Source organism: Hyla sarda, chromosome 2, assembly GCF_029499605.1.
Source record: "Hyla sarda isolate aHylSar1 chromosome 2, aHylSar1.hap1, whole genome shotgun sequence".
In the NCBI taxonomy this organism is placed as follows: domain Eukaryota; kingdom Metazoa; phylum Chordata; class Amphibia; order Anura; family Hylidae; genus Hyla; species Hyla sarda.
Genome location: NC_079190.1, coordinates 234,852,378 through 234,872,544, shown reverse-complemented (window position 1 = coordinate 234,872,544; position 20,167 = coordinate 234,852,378). Strand labels below are relative to the sequence as shown.

General features: G+C 36.4%; 1 protein-coding gene across 1 annotated transcript in view; it reads right to left on the bottom strand.

Moving 5' to 3' along the window:
- Positions 1-294: 294 nt before the first annotated feature.
- Positions 295-20,167, bottom strand: part of VMP1 (vacuole membrane protein 1) — a 131,565-nt gene continuing 111,692 nt past the window's right edge. Inside the window, exons 11-13 of the mRNA XM_056556667.1 lie at positions 18,173-18,234; positions 1,488-1,590; positions 295-764 (exon numbers count right to left, since the gene is read on the bottom strand). Coding sequence (XP_056412642.1) covers positions 621-764; positions 1,488-1,590; positions 18,173-18,234 — 309 coding nt within the window. The 3' untranslated portion in view covers positions 295-620. The remainder of the gene's footprint in view (positions 765-1,487; positions 1,591-18,172; positions 18,235-20,167) is intronic.

Below are 20,167 nucleotides of genomic sequence, written 5' to 3'. Positions count from 1 at the left end.
ATTACAGACAAAAACAGCAATGCATATTTATCATCCAGTTTAAGAAGAGACAAGTATTTTCCAAGATTTCACATCAACTAGTACAGTCTATAAGGTAATGCTCTGCAATACCCTGGCCTGCTTCCTTTACATGAGCTCTAGCAAAGACAGACAGTCTGTGGCTGTTCAGTTACTCTTTAACCACAATTCTTTGCATGTCCTGTCAAGCAGAGATTGATAAACCATGTAAGTATTTGTAGACTTCCAATAGCTAAAGGACCATGGGTAACCAAAGCCTCAGCTACAGGATGTGAGTTACAAGGAAAAAAAAAAAAAAAAAAAAAAAAAAGAAAAGAGTATAAATTCACCATAAAAAGAAGGTTGAAAATGGTGTATACTTTACCTTTTTTGCCACACAGACAAAAAACGTATCCACATAAGCTGTTAACATTTTATATTGTGAAAAAAAAAAAATTACAAAAAAAAAATAATTTAATACGATTTGGAAAAAAAAATGGTTAAAAATGTCCAAAGTTAAATTCGCCAATTTGTATTTAACGGTTAAATCGGGTCATTTGAGGTTTTGCTTAGTAGCATTATGTCTTTTATCACCCTCCCATTTAATCCCAGAGTGCATCCCCTTATTTTGTCTTCTCAACAGATAACTTTTTCTGTTGGACTCGCTTGGCGTAGCTCTGTGCCATGGAGTTGATGATGGAAAGAACAAAATAAATCACCATAACGATGACCAGCTTCTCAAATGCCCATGATAACCAGTTTTCACTCTGCAGAACAAAAGCACAAGGTGGCATGGTGAAGTCTTTACAATACATGGTCACATGAGGCAGTCTTCAGTACAATGTCATTCTCCAGAAGCTGGGCTACTTGTTTGGACAATGTGTCAACTATCTTTTAATCACTTTCCAATCTAAATGGTTTATGTCTTGCCCGGCTTGCAGTAACTAAACTGCAATATGCCAGCAGAGGGCAGTGTTTCATTCATGAACATTTCTAGAAGTCACATTCCCTATACTATCACTTTATAGAAATTTGGAACATATATACACCTTAATACTAAGCGCTGCCATTCTTACATTACTGTTTATGTAAACATATTCTATATTTATAAATAAAATATAGCACTGCACAAATAAAATGTATGCATGACACTACATTATATAATGTTGTTACTATACAAGTATTTTGGGAGTGGCCAGGATTGTGGTGTATTATCCATTCATTTGTTGTGGGAAAGTAATCCAGTTTAGTACATTTAGATGATCTTCTATGCTACATGACTGACATGCACATACATAGATGTGTGTAGAGCCTAAATATTTTTCTTACAGTATTGATAACATGACACCACTATATGCCACTATGTCAAAATGAACAGTAAAAGCACTAACAGTTTTTTAACCAGTGAAAAGTAAATATGATAGAGTAAACTCTCTCTTTATATATGTATATTGTCAACAAGTCTTACACAAGGAATAAACTATTCTTACCTGTGGGGCTCCTGCATCTGTTTTATGGTGAAGCTTCTTCCTTTGAGCTTCTAGATACTCTTGGACAGGCTTTTGTAAAGAAGGTCCGATACTTGGAACAGCCCTACATCCATGTCGTGTGCAGTCAAAATAATGATGTATGGAAAGAAATAAAAAAAAGAAAAATAGACAAATAGTTAGAATATTTTCTACTTACCAACTGAACAAGAAGAGGAGAATAGTGCCCTAGTATAAGGAGGACATCAGTGCACCATGAGTAAGTACTGTGTGTCCCTCCCGGTTAGTGAGGGAGGCACTAGGCTGTGTTATGTGCCCTGGTGCAGTGCAGAAAATGAAATGAATGACTTCTGAGAACTCCCACATTTATCACCAGCGGTTCCTGTAAGAACTGGTTTGAACCGATTAATAAGGAAATGAGTGGTGCTTGTGTCATCCTCACTTGAAACAGAAACTGCCCACCCTTCTCCAGTCTCGCCCCTTTGTGTCCAGAAAGGCGTAGCTTTCTTTAAACGAGTAAGGAAAGGGAAAAAAAAAAAAAGACAGTATCCTAACCCTTTACAGTCCTGACTGAGCCGTGTACAGTACTGAGCACTGTGCTGTGTCTGTCCTGGCACTGGAAGGGTTATGTAGTGTATGCGTCATGGTATTGCAAAAGAATGGATTAGCTAGCTTTGAAAGGACCTCCCTGCTGGTCAGAAGTCAGTGATTAGAAAAAAGGAAAAGAAACAAAGGAACTAAAGTATTCGGAATCTTGGAACAATGATAGGGTATCATTACATGCATGCCGACATTAGTAAGCAAATCTGGACTAAAATCATTTTCAAGGCTATTGTATGATTGATTTAATAGGCAGTGCAACCCATTATACAAAACCATTATTTACTAGAATACAAATATATACTGGCTGACCTATGTAGAATGTGAGGGCTTTCTAATGCAACACAACACAACTGGCTCCCAACTGCTAGAAATACAATATATAAGTCACTAACATAGCTGGGCACTTCTATTATAGAAGCAATTAACTATAAATACATAATACATAAAATTAGACCCACATCAATAGTTGTGCTTCAAGCACTGGTCTAATACCTGTACAAAAGGATAGATAGATAGATAGAAAGATTATATATACATATACATATACATATATATATATATATATATTCAAAATGAAGGAGACCGCAGCACACAGGTATATTCAGATAAAAGGTGATTTATTCCATGAACAGAGTGCGACGTTTCGGTGTCCTCACAACACCATAGCCTTGAGAATGGTGTTGTGAGGACACCGAAACGTCGCACTCTGTTCATGGAATAAATCACCTTTTATCTGAATATACCTGTGTGCTGCTGTCTCCTTCATTTTGGATAGCTAAACTTGGACCCTGGGACCGGGGTCCCTTAGACCTGCTTGCATCAACTATATGCCTGGATGTGCTGCCTTCTTCTACTATATATATATATATAGAGAGAGAGAGAGACAGAAATATATATCTCACAGATAGAAAGATTCTAGATAGGTATGTAGATAAACACATCAAAGATAGAAATAGATAGATAGTAAATAAATAAATAATTATATGATAAATAGAAAGATAGATAGACAGAGATAAATTGATTTGAGATCGTAGATAACAGATATATTATAGATAAATAGAAAGCAAGATGATAGAGATAGATGTGGGATAGATAATGGCAAGAGATATAGGCATTCTATAGAAAGTTACATTGATCGATAGGTCATACATAGATGAATATAGATATTCTACATAGGTAGAAAGTTACACCCCAGATAGATTAAATTGATCATAGATGATAGATATGTCACATAAAGCAGATATAGATATTCTAGATAGGTAGATGTAAGCTATATTATAGATAGACAGGCGATAGCTAGCTAGATGATAGAGAAAGATAGATAATTTTCCTAGTAGAATATCTCTATGATCAATAACATAATAGACAGAAAGATATACACAGTAAATCAGTCCATTTAGCTAAAAGTGACATTTAAAATTGATTGTAATAGCAATATGTCCTAAAAGGCACAATAAAAAAATATATATATTAATACATACATAAAATATATTAATACATTAACAAAAAAATGGATATTTGGACAAAAGAAGAAACAATAAAAACTGTTTCAAGTATCTATTCCAATCAGTTATTAAATAAATGTAATGAAAAAGTAAGAAGTGCCCACATATTTTATCATGGTTTCAACAATAAGTTTAAGTACACACACACACACATATACACACACACACACACACACACACACACATATATATACACTGCTCAAAAAAATTAAGGGAACACTTAAACAACACAATGTACCTCCGAGTCAATCACACTTCTGTGAAATCATACTGTCCACTCAGGAGGCAACCCTGATTGACAATCAATTTCACATGCTGTTGTCCAAATGGAACAGACAACAGGTGGAAATTATAGGCAATTAGCAAGACACCCCCAATAAAGGAGTGGTTCTGACCACAGACCACTTCTCAGTTCCTGTGCTTCCTGGCTGATATTTTGGTCACTTTTGAATGCTGGCAGTGCTTTCACTCTAGTGGTAGCATGAGACAGAGTCTACAGCCCACACAAGTGGCTCAGGTAGTGCAGCTCGTCCAGGATGGCACATCAATGCGAGCTGTGTCAAGAAGATTAGCTGTGCATGTGTCCACTCAAACAATCAGAAATAGACTTCATGAGGGTGGTATGAGGGCCCGATGTCCACTGGTGGGGGGTGTGCTTACAGCCCAACACCGTGCAGGATGTTTGGCATTTGCCAGAACACCAAGCCGTGCTTGGCGGTGGGTCAGTAATGGTGTGGGTGGCATTTCTTTGGGGGGGCTGTGCTTGCCACAGGTAGCCTGACAGCCCTTAGGTACAGAGATATGATCTTCAGACCCCTTTGTGAGACCATATGCTGGTGCGGTTGGCCCTTGGTTCCTCCGAATGCAAGACAATGCTAGACCTCATGTGGCTGGAGTGTGTTGGCAGTTCCTGCAAGAGGAAGGCATTGATGCTATGGACTGGCCCGCCCGTTCCCCAGACCTAAATCCGATTGAGCACATCTGGGACATCATGTCTCGCTCCATCAAACTGTCCAGGAGTTGGCGGATGCTGTAGCCCAGGTCAGGGAGGATATCCCTCAGGAGACTATCCGCCACCTCATCAGGAGCATGCCCAGGCATTGTAGGAAGGTCATACGAGCACATGGAGGCCACACACACTACGGAGCCTCATTTTTACTTGTTTTAAGGACATTATATCAAAGCTAGATCAGCCTGTAGTGTGGTTTTCCACTTTGATTTTGAGTGTGACTTCATATCCAGACCTCCATGGGTTGATAAATTTGATTTCCAATGATAATTTTTGTGTGATTTTGTTGTCAGCACATTCAACTATGTAAAGACGAAAGTATTTCATATGATTAGTTAATTCATTCAGATCTAGGATGTGTTATCTTAGTGTTCCCTTTATTTTTTTGAGCAGTGTATGTGTGTATGTATATGTATATATATATATATATATATACACACATACACACACAGACACACACACACACATTTATTTATTTTTATATAATGGGGTAAGCTGGATCAATCGATCCTGCTATTTAAATTAGGTCAATTCTGATAAATATACCATGAAAATCCAGGCCGACTGCCGGCATCCTTAACACAATGGATTAATACAAGGCTTGCAGCAAAAGTCTGAATCATGGTCTAGGGATGGAATTGATCATCATAGTAGGTTAAGAAATCCCAGAAATGACTCTCACAGAACAGTATGAGCAGGATACTGATGTTGAGTAATGACCCTTTTAGAGGCTATGAGAGCAATACAAGCAGACATATGGCTCCTAAGGTAAATGTTTCTTATTCCTTTAAATTTAGCGAATTTTGCTTTATCATCTATAAAATAGTTGCAATTATTGTCCTATAAGTACTGTAGGAACTTTACTCTGTGTGTTTTTTTTGTAATGTCTATTATAAATGGTTCTTTCCTTAAAAAAAAAAACTTATATAGCCACATTATAGTAATTTAAAATTGTGCTTTTTTGGAAGACAGTAATTTAATTTAAATTTAAAAAATATATTTTTGTCATATTTATTTCCAATATAAAATCGTAGAAAAGTACATTTAGCATTCTACACTTTTTTAGAATGCTTTTGTGGCTATGTAAATATGACATAAGAGACTGAGCAAATGAATAAAGTAACAAAATGACAGAACATTTACATATTGGTTAATGAGTAATAATCAGAGTTACATAATATCCATGGATGGCTACAATGACTGTACCCAAAATGTTTAATGGTAACCGCTTTATGGATATAAAAGACGTTACAAAGTAATCTGAACCAAAGAGGTGAGTAAATTTTTTGAGAACATTAACATATCCTAGACTGTGACACTTTACTACCTGTAGTAAATACTAACATTTTAAATGCACAAATTACAAATGTGGGTTGTAAAGTGAAAGTGGGATTTCACACATTGAAGCTGAGGTTAGCAAGGTTTTCTACAGCCTAAGCTCTTGGCTTTTGCAGGAAACCCCAACGTGGAGGTATCTTTAGAATGGAAACAAAATTATCTTGAATTAGCAATCCAGTAAACCAGAATAAGAAAATATATTTCCAATTAAAACATCATTAAATACATCTTACTTATGGTGAATCACTGCATTCTAAATCACCTTCTCAGAAGCAATGCTTCTAAGAATTTAGTAAATTCTCGATATTTTAATATTCCAATCATTTTTAGTTTAAGCGTTAATTCATGACTGTGCAAAACCAAGGTTAACTGCCACTTTAAGACAGTTCCTATAGTGTAAATGATGGGGACAAGTACGTTTACCATTAAATTAAGGGGAATTAAGTCTAGGCTTTGACAATGCTTGATATGAAGTAGTTATATTTTCTATAATGTACATGTGTTGAGGAACATTTTCTATAAATATATTTGTCAGTCTACGCTATGATATAAAACTATATATACAATAGCTGCTTTGGGAACTGTAACAGTATATTGGGTATTTAATGTTAATATTAATTAATAATAATATTACATGAAGACAAACAGAGATTTATATATATATATATATATATATATATATATATATATATATATATATATATATATATATAAAATCTTTATTACATGTAGGTATTGGGATCCTCATATGACTTCTGTTTTTCCCTAATCAGTAAAATCGGGAAAGTGCATTTTATATCTATCTATCTATATATGTGTGTGTCTGTGTATGTGTGTGTGTGTATATATATATATATATATATATATATATACACACACACACACGGTATATCTATCGAATCTTGATTACAACATCTAGGCATTGCGATTGTCAAAGGACTTGTGTTTTACCCTAATCTGTAAACTTGGGAAAGTGCATTTCATATATGAACTTTATATAGTCATAGTCATGTTATATTACATTTAGTATTAGTATTGGGACTTAAACGTGCATCCAAAATGTAGATGTTTAGAAGCAACATCTGGGGCCTCATTCAGAACAAGCACATGCAATAATACATCCCTTATCACTAGGATATTATAGCAAGAGGATCAGACCAATCACATGATATATTTAAGATCATACATAGCCCTAAGATAGTTATAAATCTAAATATCTATGTCCCCTGTATAATTTATCAAATACTGTTTCGTTAAGCTATTATGGAGCACAATGAAGAAAAGTCTTCTAAAAATATACCATAATTCTATATATTTACACAGAGTATTTTGCCCTAATTTTCAGTTATTTTTTTCAAAGAAATGATTATCTGGTTTTCCATAAGTAATATAAAACATATTTACAAGTGGACAAGTATCTCCTGTCCGTCTAGGACAAAAGGGTGCAGAAGTGCAGGAACATGCATGAAACATGAATATACTAACATCTATTTTCCGCAGTTTTTCTGCTCACACACGGTCTTTTCAGGCAAATTTTTGCTGTAAGTCAATTTTTGTTGGACTGTATACGCTTCAAAAACAGTGTTTAAACACCCTCTATGATTGAAAACCTTAGCTTTCCCACTCTACTGATAAATATTCCAATTATAACATGTAGTGATTGAATTGTTGTGCAAAACAATGTATCACTTTCAGTTTATTATTGTTTTATGCATGTACCTAAACATTTATACAATTCTAAAATAAATTACAGATATGCATATCTAACGATCAATGTGAATTTTCTGAAAACGTTTAAGGAAATTTTGAAAATATGAGGAATCTGTTATTATTCATATAAGTATATGAACTTCACCTATAACATTTATATGAAGAGTGGCGAAGCTCTCTGTACAACATACAAACTATCCTAACAGAACAAAATCTCATGTTAGTGTAACCCATTAAAATTGTGTTTTGTCTATAATCCATAGTGTGCTTTTATTTTGATGTATACATTTCTAGGAGAAACAAAATCTTGACAATAAAAGATGTTGTAAAGTGACTAAAAATAGTCAAAACATTTAAAAAGAGAGGACCATTTCAAATATAAACTGTGGGAACATATACAAAAGGAAGAACATTTTAAAAAGATCAAAAGCGCTTTTTAAATATTTCTAAACAAAAACAATTCTCTTTCTTTCCTTCTCCCTGTGTGTGTGTGTGTGTGTGTGTATGTGTATATATATATATATATATATATATATATATATATTTATTTTTTTAATTTATTTAATTATTAAGAGAATAACAAAAATCATTCACATTGAAAAAGAACACATGCAAAATACTGTTCCCTAAAAGCAGTACCATGGGGTTGAACAGGAGATCTAAAGTACTATGGGAGCCTAATGTTGTTGCTAGGGCTTAGATAATAACAAGAGCAATACTGATACAAAATATTTATTTATATAAGTCCTTATAGAATTGGACACTGCTGCTTCTAACTAGCTGGCTATCATAGGTAACTTTATACTTATTGCTATAACTTTTATATTTATGCTTGTGGCTTATATACTATGATTCTTTATATAAAGTAACACTATTCCTCTTCATATAATGGCAACATTTTCAACAACCCTGCATAGGGGATGCATTTACTCAGTCAGGCCATCACTGTGCCGAGTAAGCTTACAATCTTCTCTCTACGTGCTGGACATGCATGTACCATAAATGTGATCCATAAAGGGAATTTATCATTGTCTATGTAAATCAAGTCCTTTTTTTTACCTCCGTTTGGCTGGGAGTATGTCACATGTAATTCCTTCACCTTTATCAAAGAGGTGCACGTTCTTCATAAACAGCAAAGTAGCTCAGATGTAAGCAAGTTTGTAAGTGTGACCCGGGCAATTAAAAAAAAAAGTCGCAATTGATAAATCACAAACCACAGCAAAAAGCTAAACCACATGCCAGACTACATTCAAACCCAAAATAAAACCAATGATAAATCTCTCCCCCCCCCACCCCCCAAAAAAAAAAAAAACAAAAAAAAAACACTATATATATATATATATATATATATATATATATATATATAAAATGTACTAATTCATTAAGATTACATTAGATTTATACAATGTAGATGTGCCAATGTTCCCAAAATAAGGTATCCATTCTTGCTTTTTCTAAAATAGAAGGGCAAGAAACTGCATCCTAAATGTGATTCATACACCATGGCCAATGCTTTTCTTCCAGCTACCTGCCTTTCCATCCTTTACTTGCCCGATGTCATTATTTGAATCTCCATGGCCATACCTATATACACGTGTTGTACATCTGTAAGGGGCAACCTTACATTTTGCAGATGCAGATTCCCTATGTCACTTACTAATACTAAAACTCACTTGCATCAGAAACTTTTTAATAAATGTGCAAACTAACCCATAAGAAGAATCTGAACAAATGAGATATAAAGATTCTCGATCTCTGTGAATATGTGAACTTTGGAACAGTTTTTTTTGCTCTTCCTTTCCAAGCAGTGATCTCAACAGCACCAACGGATAGTATTTTAATGACTTGTCATTTCCTGCTCTGATAAAGATTCTCATGTTTTTTTACCAACCATTTCCTTGAGGCTGCACCAATAGCAGGATGCCATCATGAGTGACTCAGAATGGACCTCAGACTTCAATAGCCTGACTCACCAAACAAGGTCGACATACCCAGGAGAGAAACTCAAGCCCCAGGTGCTTCTGGCTTTGAGACCGTGCACATACACACCTCCTTAAAATGAATGCCGAGAACATGTTTTGTTCTTGAGTTTACAACATGTTAACAACACCAGCTCCAAACTAGTGGCACAAAATATGCCACAAGAAACATATCTTTCTAAATGAACAGTTTGTCACATGGGGGCTTGCAGATGTGTTCTTCTACTTAAATGAGTTGCTCAACAGGGGAATGCTACCAGGAAACCATTCACATCTATTTATTAAAAGGGGAAAGCCAGAAATGCTATTTGTTTTCGAAAAAGGGGAAATGATCTGAAAATGTCAGTTCACATTCTCTCATTGTAAAGTACTGGGTTACAATCTACAATAACAGCCAGTTTGTATGCATACAGGATGGGTTGTGGCCCCCTGCTGTGTGGCTCTTCTATATAACTCAAGTTATGATAATATGCACTTCCTACTGTACACACACACACATATATATATATATATAAAATTCAGAGAATAAGGTTATTATTGTGTTTTGCTTTAGTTGCTTTTCTTTTTCTTGACTTCATTAAACCTTTTTGTCTTTTTGCCCTATCACAGGATGGTAATTTTAATATACCCCTGTTTTTTATTGCACTGCTGTCAGCCCATGTAAAAAAGCAAGTTTCTATTAGGCTATACCTAGAGCATAGTATTCTACAGACAGTGATTTCAGGCCTGAGCTGCTATAGCAGGCAACTAATATAGGTATAGTCATTAGGTCACACCAAGGGGAGTGTTTTTGTTTATATATTTTTTGGGCCAATGGTTTGACAAATGTCATGGTATACAAGTAGTTAAAGTATTTGCCAGTTATTCTCAACCACAGGCTGGCTTTCATTTATAGCTAGCTGGCTGCCATTGGTGACGGCAGGTATGTCACCTCCACTGACTAGTTTATCAGTCTGAGGAAAAACACGCTTATTGTTATACAACATTATAGGAGATAAAACATCACACAGATTTTCCAAAAGCCCCAAGTCCCAAAAAGCAAATATGCTTAGCTATGCAGTATTAAATTAGTGGGGGATATAGTAATACAGTAGAGTAATTCATTATTTCGTAATCTAGAAAAGCTGGGTGACATATAAATGGCAGATTCAATGGGGGCAATATTGGTGCTCACTTTGCTTTCCTAGACACGGATTTTTATCAAGAAAAACTTTACATTACTGATAGAATATATAAATAATAGTTCAGTATAAACTATCTTACGAGCCAGAAATGATCAAAGTAACAAGGCTGCCTTCTTTATTCTGCCTGAACACGCAGGTATGACACGAAGCAGTGATTGCATGGTACACTTTTTATGCTCTATTGATTTCTGATGTCAGACAAAAGTGGAAAATCTTATTCTCATTGTTGTCAAAGAGTAAACAACTGACTATACTTGTAGGTCGTGCTTTGTTCGAAACAAAATGTATAATTTACCTGACATTTACAAAGGTGCATATCAAGGAAGTGTATAACCTTCAAGATCTCATAAAATCGTCAGAAAATGTAATTTACAAACAATTGAACAGCAAGGTATAAGAAGGGCTATTTTTCATCAAGATGGACTTTCCATACAAAGGCAATATAAAATGTTCATTACACCAGATGAGTTGCTGAGCACATGCCACACTGTTGAGAATGATGAAGTGCTGTCCTGTTAAGACTTGGCAGATAACCACCCTATATTTGGAACACAGGGTAAAGAAATCTCTCATCTGACAAATAGTAAAGTGACATTCTGTAGCTTTAAAATATAAATGGCCTATTTCTTGTATTTGTTAGAGTATTTTTGGTTGGCAGTTTTTTTGTCAATTGTTTAACAACTGTATTTTCAGGCATTTTTCAAGTTCTAAGGAAAAATACCTAAAAAAAAAAAGCTGCATTCCTGGAGGATGCTGCCTTTTGAGAAAAAAGACAGAAAATATATCAATAAAAATTCAATCTCTTGCCTATACTGTGTGATAAGTAATGTGACTTTACATGTTGGCTGATTGCTAAAAACTATGCTGGACTTTGTGACTAATGTGACATTGTAATGTAAAGACCTCAGCAATGTTCTCACTTAGCTTGTTGAGCCTCATTATGGTCAGTGATTTTTAATTAATCAATCATTTTTTTTTCTTTTTACCAACTCCAGGAGTAGAACTAGCACAGAGAAAACTATAATGGAAAGATTTGCACCTTTTTTTTTTCTGAAAAAAAATACTGACCAAAATGAGGCTCAAACATGGAAAACATAGCCTCAGTCTGACCAAAACATAGCCTCAGTCTGACCAAAACATAGCCGCAGTCTGACCAAAACATAGCCTCAGTCTGACCATTGTAAGAAAATAAATATTCTTACCTTACAGTAATAAAAAAATTGCTTCAACACTCATTCTGCATCAAATAATGGTATAGAAGTCTTACCCAGGATTTATCGTGTGTGGCACTTTTTGCACTTCACTAACAAGTTTTGAAAAGTGTCTACAAAGGGCGTGTGGATGTAAATGCAGAAAATATGCCGAACCGCATCAAATGTTTGTAAAAAATATTGTTCTTAGGCAAGCCAACCGAGAGAAGCAGAAGAGTATCTCACATGTCTAGCAATATACACTAAATGCATTGTCATCTTCTGGCTGCCTAAATGCAAGACTGCGTCAATAAGTCTCCCCTTATATGTCTGGTTCAGAGGTAAATAACACTCCATGCCTGCAACTAAACAATAATATATTGCTTCAAGCCATCATGGTCATCTACATACACTCAGCCTAATAATACAAGTATTCTAAGATCTTGGGACAAGGAGACGATGACTTGAGAATCATTCCGTCGATCCCAGAATTACCCAATACTAAAAATCAGTGTTTACAATAAAATCCAGTGCTTTATCACCACTTTAACTATGCTATGAAGGTTACTTAGAGTTTCGAGGGATAGTGACAAAGAAACCTGCCTAGTACAAATACTATGTAGTGTTACTACCAGACTATGCAGCTGACATACTTCAGCTGGGAGAACAGCGTGAAAGCTCATAAATTACATTATTAGCTGCTGTGATTTCTCAATAAAAGAGCACAAGCACTTCCCAGGAAAAGAAGTACAATTAAAGTGCACTTTCTGGAAGGTGCAACCTACAGGAACATACAAAAATCTAACAGAAAACGTACTTCAGCTCTTATAACAAATACTCAGAAAGGCTACCAGCGTATTGCTCGCATTACATTACTGTGTTTATGATACTATTTCTTGGGCAGCTCTGATCCTCTTTCCAGTTAGTACAATTTTGTGTTCTTTCCAGTAACTACAGAGGTAAGCTACCCTTGTCTATCTGGCTTTGCTGATGTCATCAGGACACAATGGGCAAATTCATGCCCACATAAGTCAGCAGCAAAAAGCCAAAGCTATAAAAAATGCAGAGCAATAGCAATTATGCTCAGGAACAATAATAAAGATTTCCTATTTTGCATTCACAAGCATAAACATATTTATTGACTTTTCCTTTCATTTCTAAACATTTCCAACAGAAACAACTTTTTTTCTTATATGTAAGTGCTTCTTTGGTAACAAGAATCCTTTCTGTGTGTAAGTTACTCAAAAGTAAGAATAAAGAAGGTGATCAGTTTTGATAATGAATAAAAAGCTCAACCAAATAGGCCTTGTTTACATAACTCTTAAGCATAGACACGGGATATGTCCATTGGGATCTATACCCATATCCTGTCCATATGGACCAGACATTTATAAAGAGAGTTCCCCGCAGCAGCAACCGTTTCCAACATCAGTATTCAAGGACTGAAAATTAGAGTTTCCCTTTAAACATTCAAGTATTAAAGTATGTGGCTACATGATGATCAACAACTGTAAACCTATAATAATGCTAAAAAATGTCTTGTGTGTGGAATCCCTTATTTTCACAATAAAATTACGCGTTCACAACGTGTCATGAATTCTTCAATTTAAAAAACAGATGTGATTTTTTTCTGCAGAAATTGACCAAAAAGAAACTTTGCTATTAGCCTCTTCCCCATTCTTATAAACTTGTAAATGTAGTTACCTTATCAGACTTTCTTGTCAGTTCTGCCTGGGAGTGCACTAGAGAAAAGGTTGGGTAGGACAAGAGCTACTTGCACAAAGTCTTCCCAGTATTTCTTTATTAAAGATGGTGGAATCCAATGTATATTTGTAACATACCACCAGCTATTCTATAACGACAAAGGGTAATTGAATACCAGGCTGGATTTGAGGGAAACTGTGACTGTGTTTTACCATCACAAGTTGCGGTTATGACTGGGCAAGTGAAGCAACATTGATTTGGAATATGTCATAGGTCAGCCTGCAAAAGGTCTGAGCACTATAGGCCTATGTACATTGAGGACTGCAAACCTCAGTACAATATAATATTTGGGACTCCTAAGTGCTTCAGCATGGATCCTTTATGGGTAGCAGCGAGGGAATCCCAGTGAGTACAGAGATAAAACATACATAATTACAATCGCATAGTTTCACCTATTTCCACCAAAATAAGATAAATGGGAACCTGTCGTCACTTTCATGCTGCCTGACAACTAGTGGTGGCCTATGCCTACCCCGCAAGGCTTGATTGATAGCTCTCTTACTATACACAAGCAGAAAGAGGTCTTTAAATTGAAGCTGGTGGGGCAGGAAGAAGGTGTCAATGACTGCCCTGAAGACCTGTGGTTACGGCAGCATGAATAAAGACTCGAATAAAAAATGTTGTCTTTAAAACATCACTCTTGGGCTATTGCAGCTAAGCCCCAAGCATGTACCATATAGTATGTATACTAAAACTGAAATACTGTCTTATGAAACTGCAGAATATATATTATATATACACACACACACTATTTTTTACTTTTGTGTTTTAGCATGATTTTGGTGATCCACGAAACATATACATGTATGTGCTGCACATTTTCTGAATGAAAGGGTGTGGAGCAGTGGAATGTCCAGAGACAAAGTGGAGCAGCTGACTATGAAGAACATAACGCCTTGTCATTTTTGGGCCTTATGTCATGCCACATTCTGATTTATTTGAAGAGATTGTTAAGCAACCGTGAAGAAGTAAGGATCACAGCTGCTTCCACTGTTCCTTCAGAACATGCTTAAAGGGGTTATCCAGGAAAAAACTTTTTTTTATATATCAACTGGCTCCAGAAAGTTAAACAGATTTGTAAATTACTTCTATTAAAAAATCTTAATCCTTTCAGTACTTAGGAGCTTCTGAAGTTAAGGTTGTTCTTTTCTAAGTGCTCTCTGATGACACGTGTCTCGGGAACCACCCAGTTTAGAAGCAAATCCCCATAGCAAACCTCTCCTAAACTGGGCGGTTCCCGAGACAGGTGTCATCAGAGAGCACTTAGACAGAAAAGAACAACCTTAACTTCAGAAGCTCATAAGTACTGAAAGGATTAAGATTTTTTAATAGAAGTAATTTACAAATCTGTTTAACTTTCTGGAGCCAGTTGATATATATATATATATATATATATATATATATATATATATATAAAAAAAGTTTTTCCCTGGATAACCCCTTTAGTTCAATTGATCATTGATCAGCAAGAACAAAAAATTGTCTAAAAAAAAAAAAAAAAAAAAAAAAAAAAAAAAAAAAAAAAAAAAAAACTCTCTGAGCACTTTTTTCTATGATCAAATCTCTGTTGATTTTGTGACTTAAAAACACCAACATGGATTATTCTGAATAGAAGTGTGAACAGAAAACTTGAATCATTGATGATTCATTAAATAGCTTGTAATTTTGTTTAACAATAAAATACTTTAACTATTATAACACAATCTTTTCTGTCCCCCTTTATTAATTTTTTCACAGATTCTATAAACCTATTAGTATGCTTTAGAAGGAATGAACTTAAAGTACCTGAAAAGCAACCCCAACTTATTCAGGAAAATGAACTTCAAGCAGGAGATTTATCAAAGCCTGTGCAGAGGAAATGTTGACCAGTTGTCCATAGCAACCAATCAGATTGCTTCTTTTATTGTTAAAAGGGCCTCTCAAAAATGAAAGAAGCAATGTGATTGGTTGCTATAGGCAACTGATTAACATTTCCTCTGCACTGGTTTTGATAAATGTCCCCCATTGTCCCTTTATGGATATAAATCTCGGATCACATCACTGTGGGGTAGCAGTACTAAGCACTTGTGCTGACAATATCTATACAGATTATATAGCGTGTATTAGAGATGAGCGAATTTACAGTAAATTCGATTCGTCACGAACTTCTCGGCTCGGCAGTTGATGACTTATCCTGCGTAAATGAGTTCAGCCTTCAGGTTCTCCGGTGGGCTGGAAAAGGTGGATACATTCCTAGGAAAGAGTCTCCTAGGACTGTATCCACCTTTTCCAGCCCACCGGAGCACCTGAAAGCTGAACTAATTTATGCAGGAAAAGTCATCAACTGCCGAGCCGAGAAGTTCGTGACAAATCGAATTTACTGTAAGTTCGCTCATCTCTAGTGTGTATCTACTTATCTATGCCACTTTGTGAACTCAACAAATACTGCACCTTAAGTGTCTCTGGTTCAGAAAGAATACAATTCTTTTTTTTTACTATGATACTGATAAGTCATTCTAGAAAACTATTTCATACAGCTTATAACTCTAGTACTGTTTACATCCAGTTAATGTCCAATCTTTTTACACATGATAAAGTAGAATATATTATTGCTAGTAAAATAATTTACCCTTTTTTTTTTAAAACAGTCCCACAAAAGATCAATTCACTTACTTTTGAGGCATTTGATATATGCATATGCAGTGTCCCAACCTTAGCCCCCCTACTTACAGTAAGAAACATTTGGAGTATCTCATTTTTAGAGATCAGCCATATTATGGATATATAGATATTATGGGTAAAATAGGAATCACCTTTGGAAGGATGCCAGATTTGCAGGGAGTTAATTTTATTACTATAAAGCACAGTGACTATCACCAGCGTCACACCGAATATCATGAAATGGAGTTGATACAGCATATCTTTCAGAGCAAAGATCAACCTTGTGTGGGTGGAAAACTATCTCATTCATGCAATTGTGCAACACAGTGACTGTGCGTGAGTGTCACCCAGTACAGCAATGTGATAAAAAGGAGTGGCCAGGAAATATAGAGGATTATAAATACATTCTTTGGCATGTACTGAAAAAGGTTTTGATAATTGAAAAGGGTGAGCCTACCCTGCATTTAAAGTGGAATCACGAGATGACACATTAACTCTTCCACTGAAATAACCTTCTGAAAAATTATTTTAGATCTATTCAGTATATAGTATCTTAAGGTCAGTGGGATATGATCAGTTTCTTTCAAATGTAAAAAAAACATGTTACACAATACAAGATATATTTTCAGGGCATGGCACTAAGTTGTATGTAATATCAATTACATAAAGCAATAGAGAACATCACACAAAATGTAAAAAAAAAAGACATTTTTCCAGCCAGGATAATAGGCGACATGTCCCTTATTTATGCAGATGTAAAAAATATGTTCTTTTTACATACTTTGAGCACAGACAACCACTTTCCCATAGACCTACATAGAGCACCTTAAAAACACAGCCCCAATTTTTCCATTTGTAAGCGGACGCATTTTTGTTTTTACAATGAAATACACCTTAATACACACTGTGTGACCTCAGCCTAAAATATATAGCCTTTAGACAAAGAAGAAAAGGAAACAACTTCAAAACTGGTATCCTGACGTGGATGCATATTTCGCTGTTGTGAAGTGTAAACCTGGCATGGGTAAGGGAATGGTTAACAACAGGTACCCAAATTTCAGTCTGCACCAAAAAAGATGATATCAGCTAATTCTAACTCACAGCTCATGGACCCCTATGATTCACTTAGGTAAAGGAATATTTAGGATGTGAATCATTTAAACACAGCATGCAGACCGCTATAACAGTAGTAGTGCAAGGCATTAGGAAAGATTTAATTATTCTTGCTGAAATTGAGCAACAAATCTGGTGTACACACTGTGTTCAAAATGTATTATGTGCTTTAGATACTTTTTGTGCCTACCCAAAGGAGTGGTGAAAAAGAAAATGAAAAAATATTGAAGTAAGCCAGCTAAGAGATATAAAAAAAAAAGTGCTAACATGTCTAGAGTGATGCTTCAAGCCTAAGAAACAGCGTGCACCATTATGATAATATTGGCACACTTTGTGTCTCATTTGGCTAATTTTAAGCTGTCTAAATTTTAAATAGTAATAATAAATCTTCCTCTATGAGAGAAATCAATGCTTGACACCAGAAAACTAGCATAAAAAGTTGCACAAGCCTTATATCTGCAGAAGCATTTATAGCAACTTTTTTATGCTCGTTTTCTGGTGTCAAGAAATGATAAATTCTCCCCTACGTGTTTTCAAGTGGTTTACACCTCAGTTCTTGTGAATAATCATACTGGCCTGGAAATGATAACATTTTCAGTGGAAAGCAGTTAACCCTGTTGCAAGTAAGAGTCAATTGTTACTCTATTACTCACCCGATTAAAGACACCATCTGCTCCACAATGTGTTTACTGAAAGTTATGATAACAAAGAGCTTCTGCAAAGGGAAGAAAGAACACAGTGAACAAACAAAAGCTGATAGAAAATAGAATGTATCAAAACTAAAACATTACCAGAGTATCCAAACCGTAAACAAGAAGGGTAGATAAGCACCAACTATATAGGCCTAAATGAATAAATCTACAAAGGGGGTGCACACCTGGTTAAAACATAACTTTTATTCATTGCAGCTAAAGCAAAACCCCACAACACAACCAAAACAGATGCCCAATTGGGTGAAGGGGAAACCAAAACACTTTGGATCACCACTTCCCGATGTAAACTTGTCAATCCACAATAATGTGATACTTCCAGACCATATGGGTAATAATTCCAAATAAATCCCTCTGATGCATATTGTCCACATGTAGTCACATGTCCATGGAAGTTAATTAAATATAAAAAATCCAGCGGGTACAGCTAGGCAGAATCAAGGGATAATAGGTAGGGAAAAAACAAGATGAAATGAAGAAGTACGTACAAGAAGTGTAATAATTGCTAAGTACGGCAAAGAACAAACTGCAGAACGATTCCCTTTATAGCCTGGAAGTATATCACTGTGGACTGACACATTGTTTACATAGAGACATGTGCTCCCAGGTGTTTTGGTTTCCCCTTGGCCCAATTGGGAAACTGTTTTTGTTAAGAGGATAAGATGTCTGATCACAGGGGGTCTGGCCACTGGAATCCGCCAGCGATCTCAGGGCAGTTGTCACAGCGCTGTGACCACGGAAGCTTAGAGCTTCCGTGCTTGTGACGTGATGTCACGCCCCCCTCCATTCATGTCTATGGGAGGGGTGTGGCGGCTAGCACATAGCCGTCACGCTTCCTCCTATAGACATGACTGGAGGGGGCGTGATGGCTGTGTCCAGCTGCAACCCCTGCAATCAGACATCTTACTCCCTAGTCTTTGGATATGGCATAAGATGTCTAGGGGAGGAGTACCCCTTTAAGGATGTTGTATGTTTTTTTTCTTAATGACCCCTCTTATAGTCCCCTTTTTGAAATATGGCATGTGTCTCTTAAGGTAGTATTAACTCGAAATGCTTTTACTAAGCAAATCAATTCTAAGATAGTTTTTTCGTGAAATATTGTACTTTAAGTGGTACATCTTTGTTAATACATGCAGCATTTTTTGTGGAAAACTCCAAAATATTGTGAAAATTGGAAAATTTTGCCTTTTAAATTTTTTTTTCATGGCGTTCACTGTGAGGTAAAAATTATGTTATACCCAATGTATATAGCTTTTTATATTCTTTTTCCTTTTCACAACAAAAACGTCATATGGGGGGGTGATCCCTTAAGTCAGTGTTCCCCAACCTCCAGGCCGTGGACCGGTATCAGTCCGTGGATCAAACGGTACCGGGACGCCCGGGAAACTTTAAATAAATAATTTAACGGCAGAGGCGCAGAGCATTGCGCCGTCCCGAGCCCGCCCATTGTCTGACAATAGCGAATGAAAATTCGCTATTGTTACACTGATCCTCCTCCTGGCCAATCAGGGAGCGGGTCCTCCCGCTCCCTGATTGGCCAAAAGGCAAAGCCCACGCCATCGGCCGAGGAGGAGTCGCCGCGGGAGGACTGAGGACTCGAGGTCGGAGACGCGGGGACTGAAGAGAAGCTGCTGTGAGGTAAGTGCAGGGTTGGACTGGCCTACCGGGATACCGCTGCCGTGTGGGCCGGCAGTGGCTGGAGTCCCGACAAGTCACTGTGTCAGTCTGTCAGAAGTGTCAGGACCTGTGTGCTCCGCAGCTGCAGCATCACTCACAGATCCTGAGGATCCTGACAGCTGACACAGTGAGCGGAGGTCTGGAGGTCTGGGGTACAGAGTCTGTAATGGGAGCTGTACAGACAGTACACTCACCTCTACTCTCTGCCTCCTCACTGCTCCTGGCCCCTCCTCCTGTCGGCACACAGTGACTGCAGCTGCA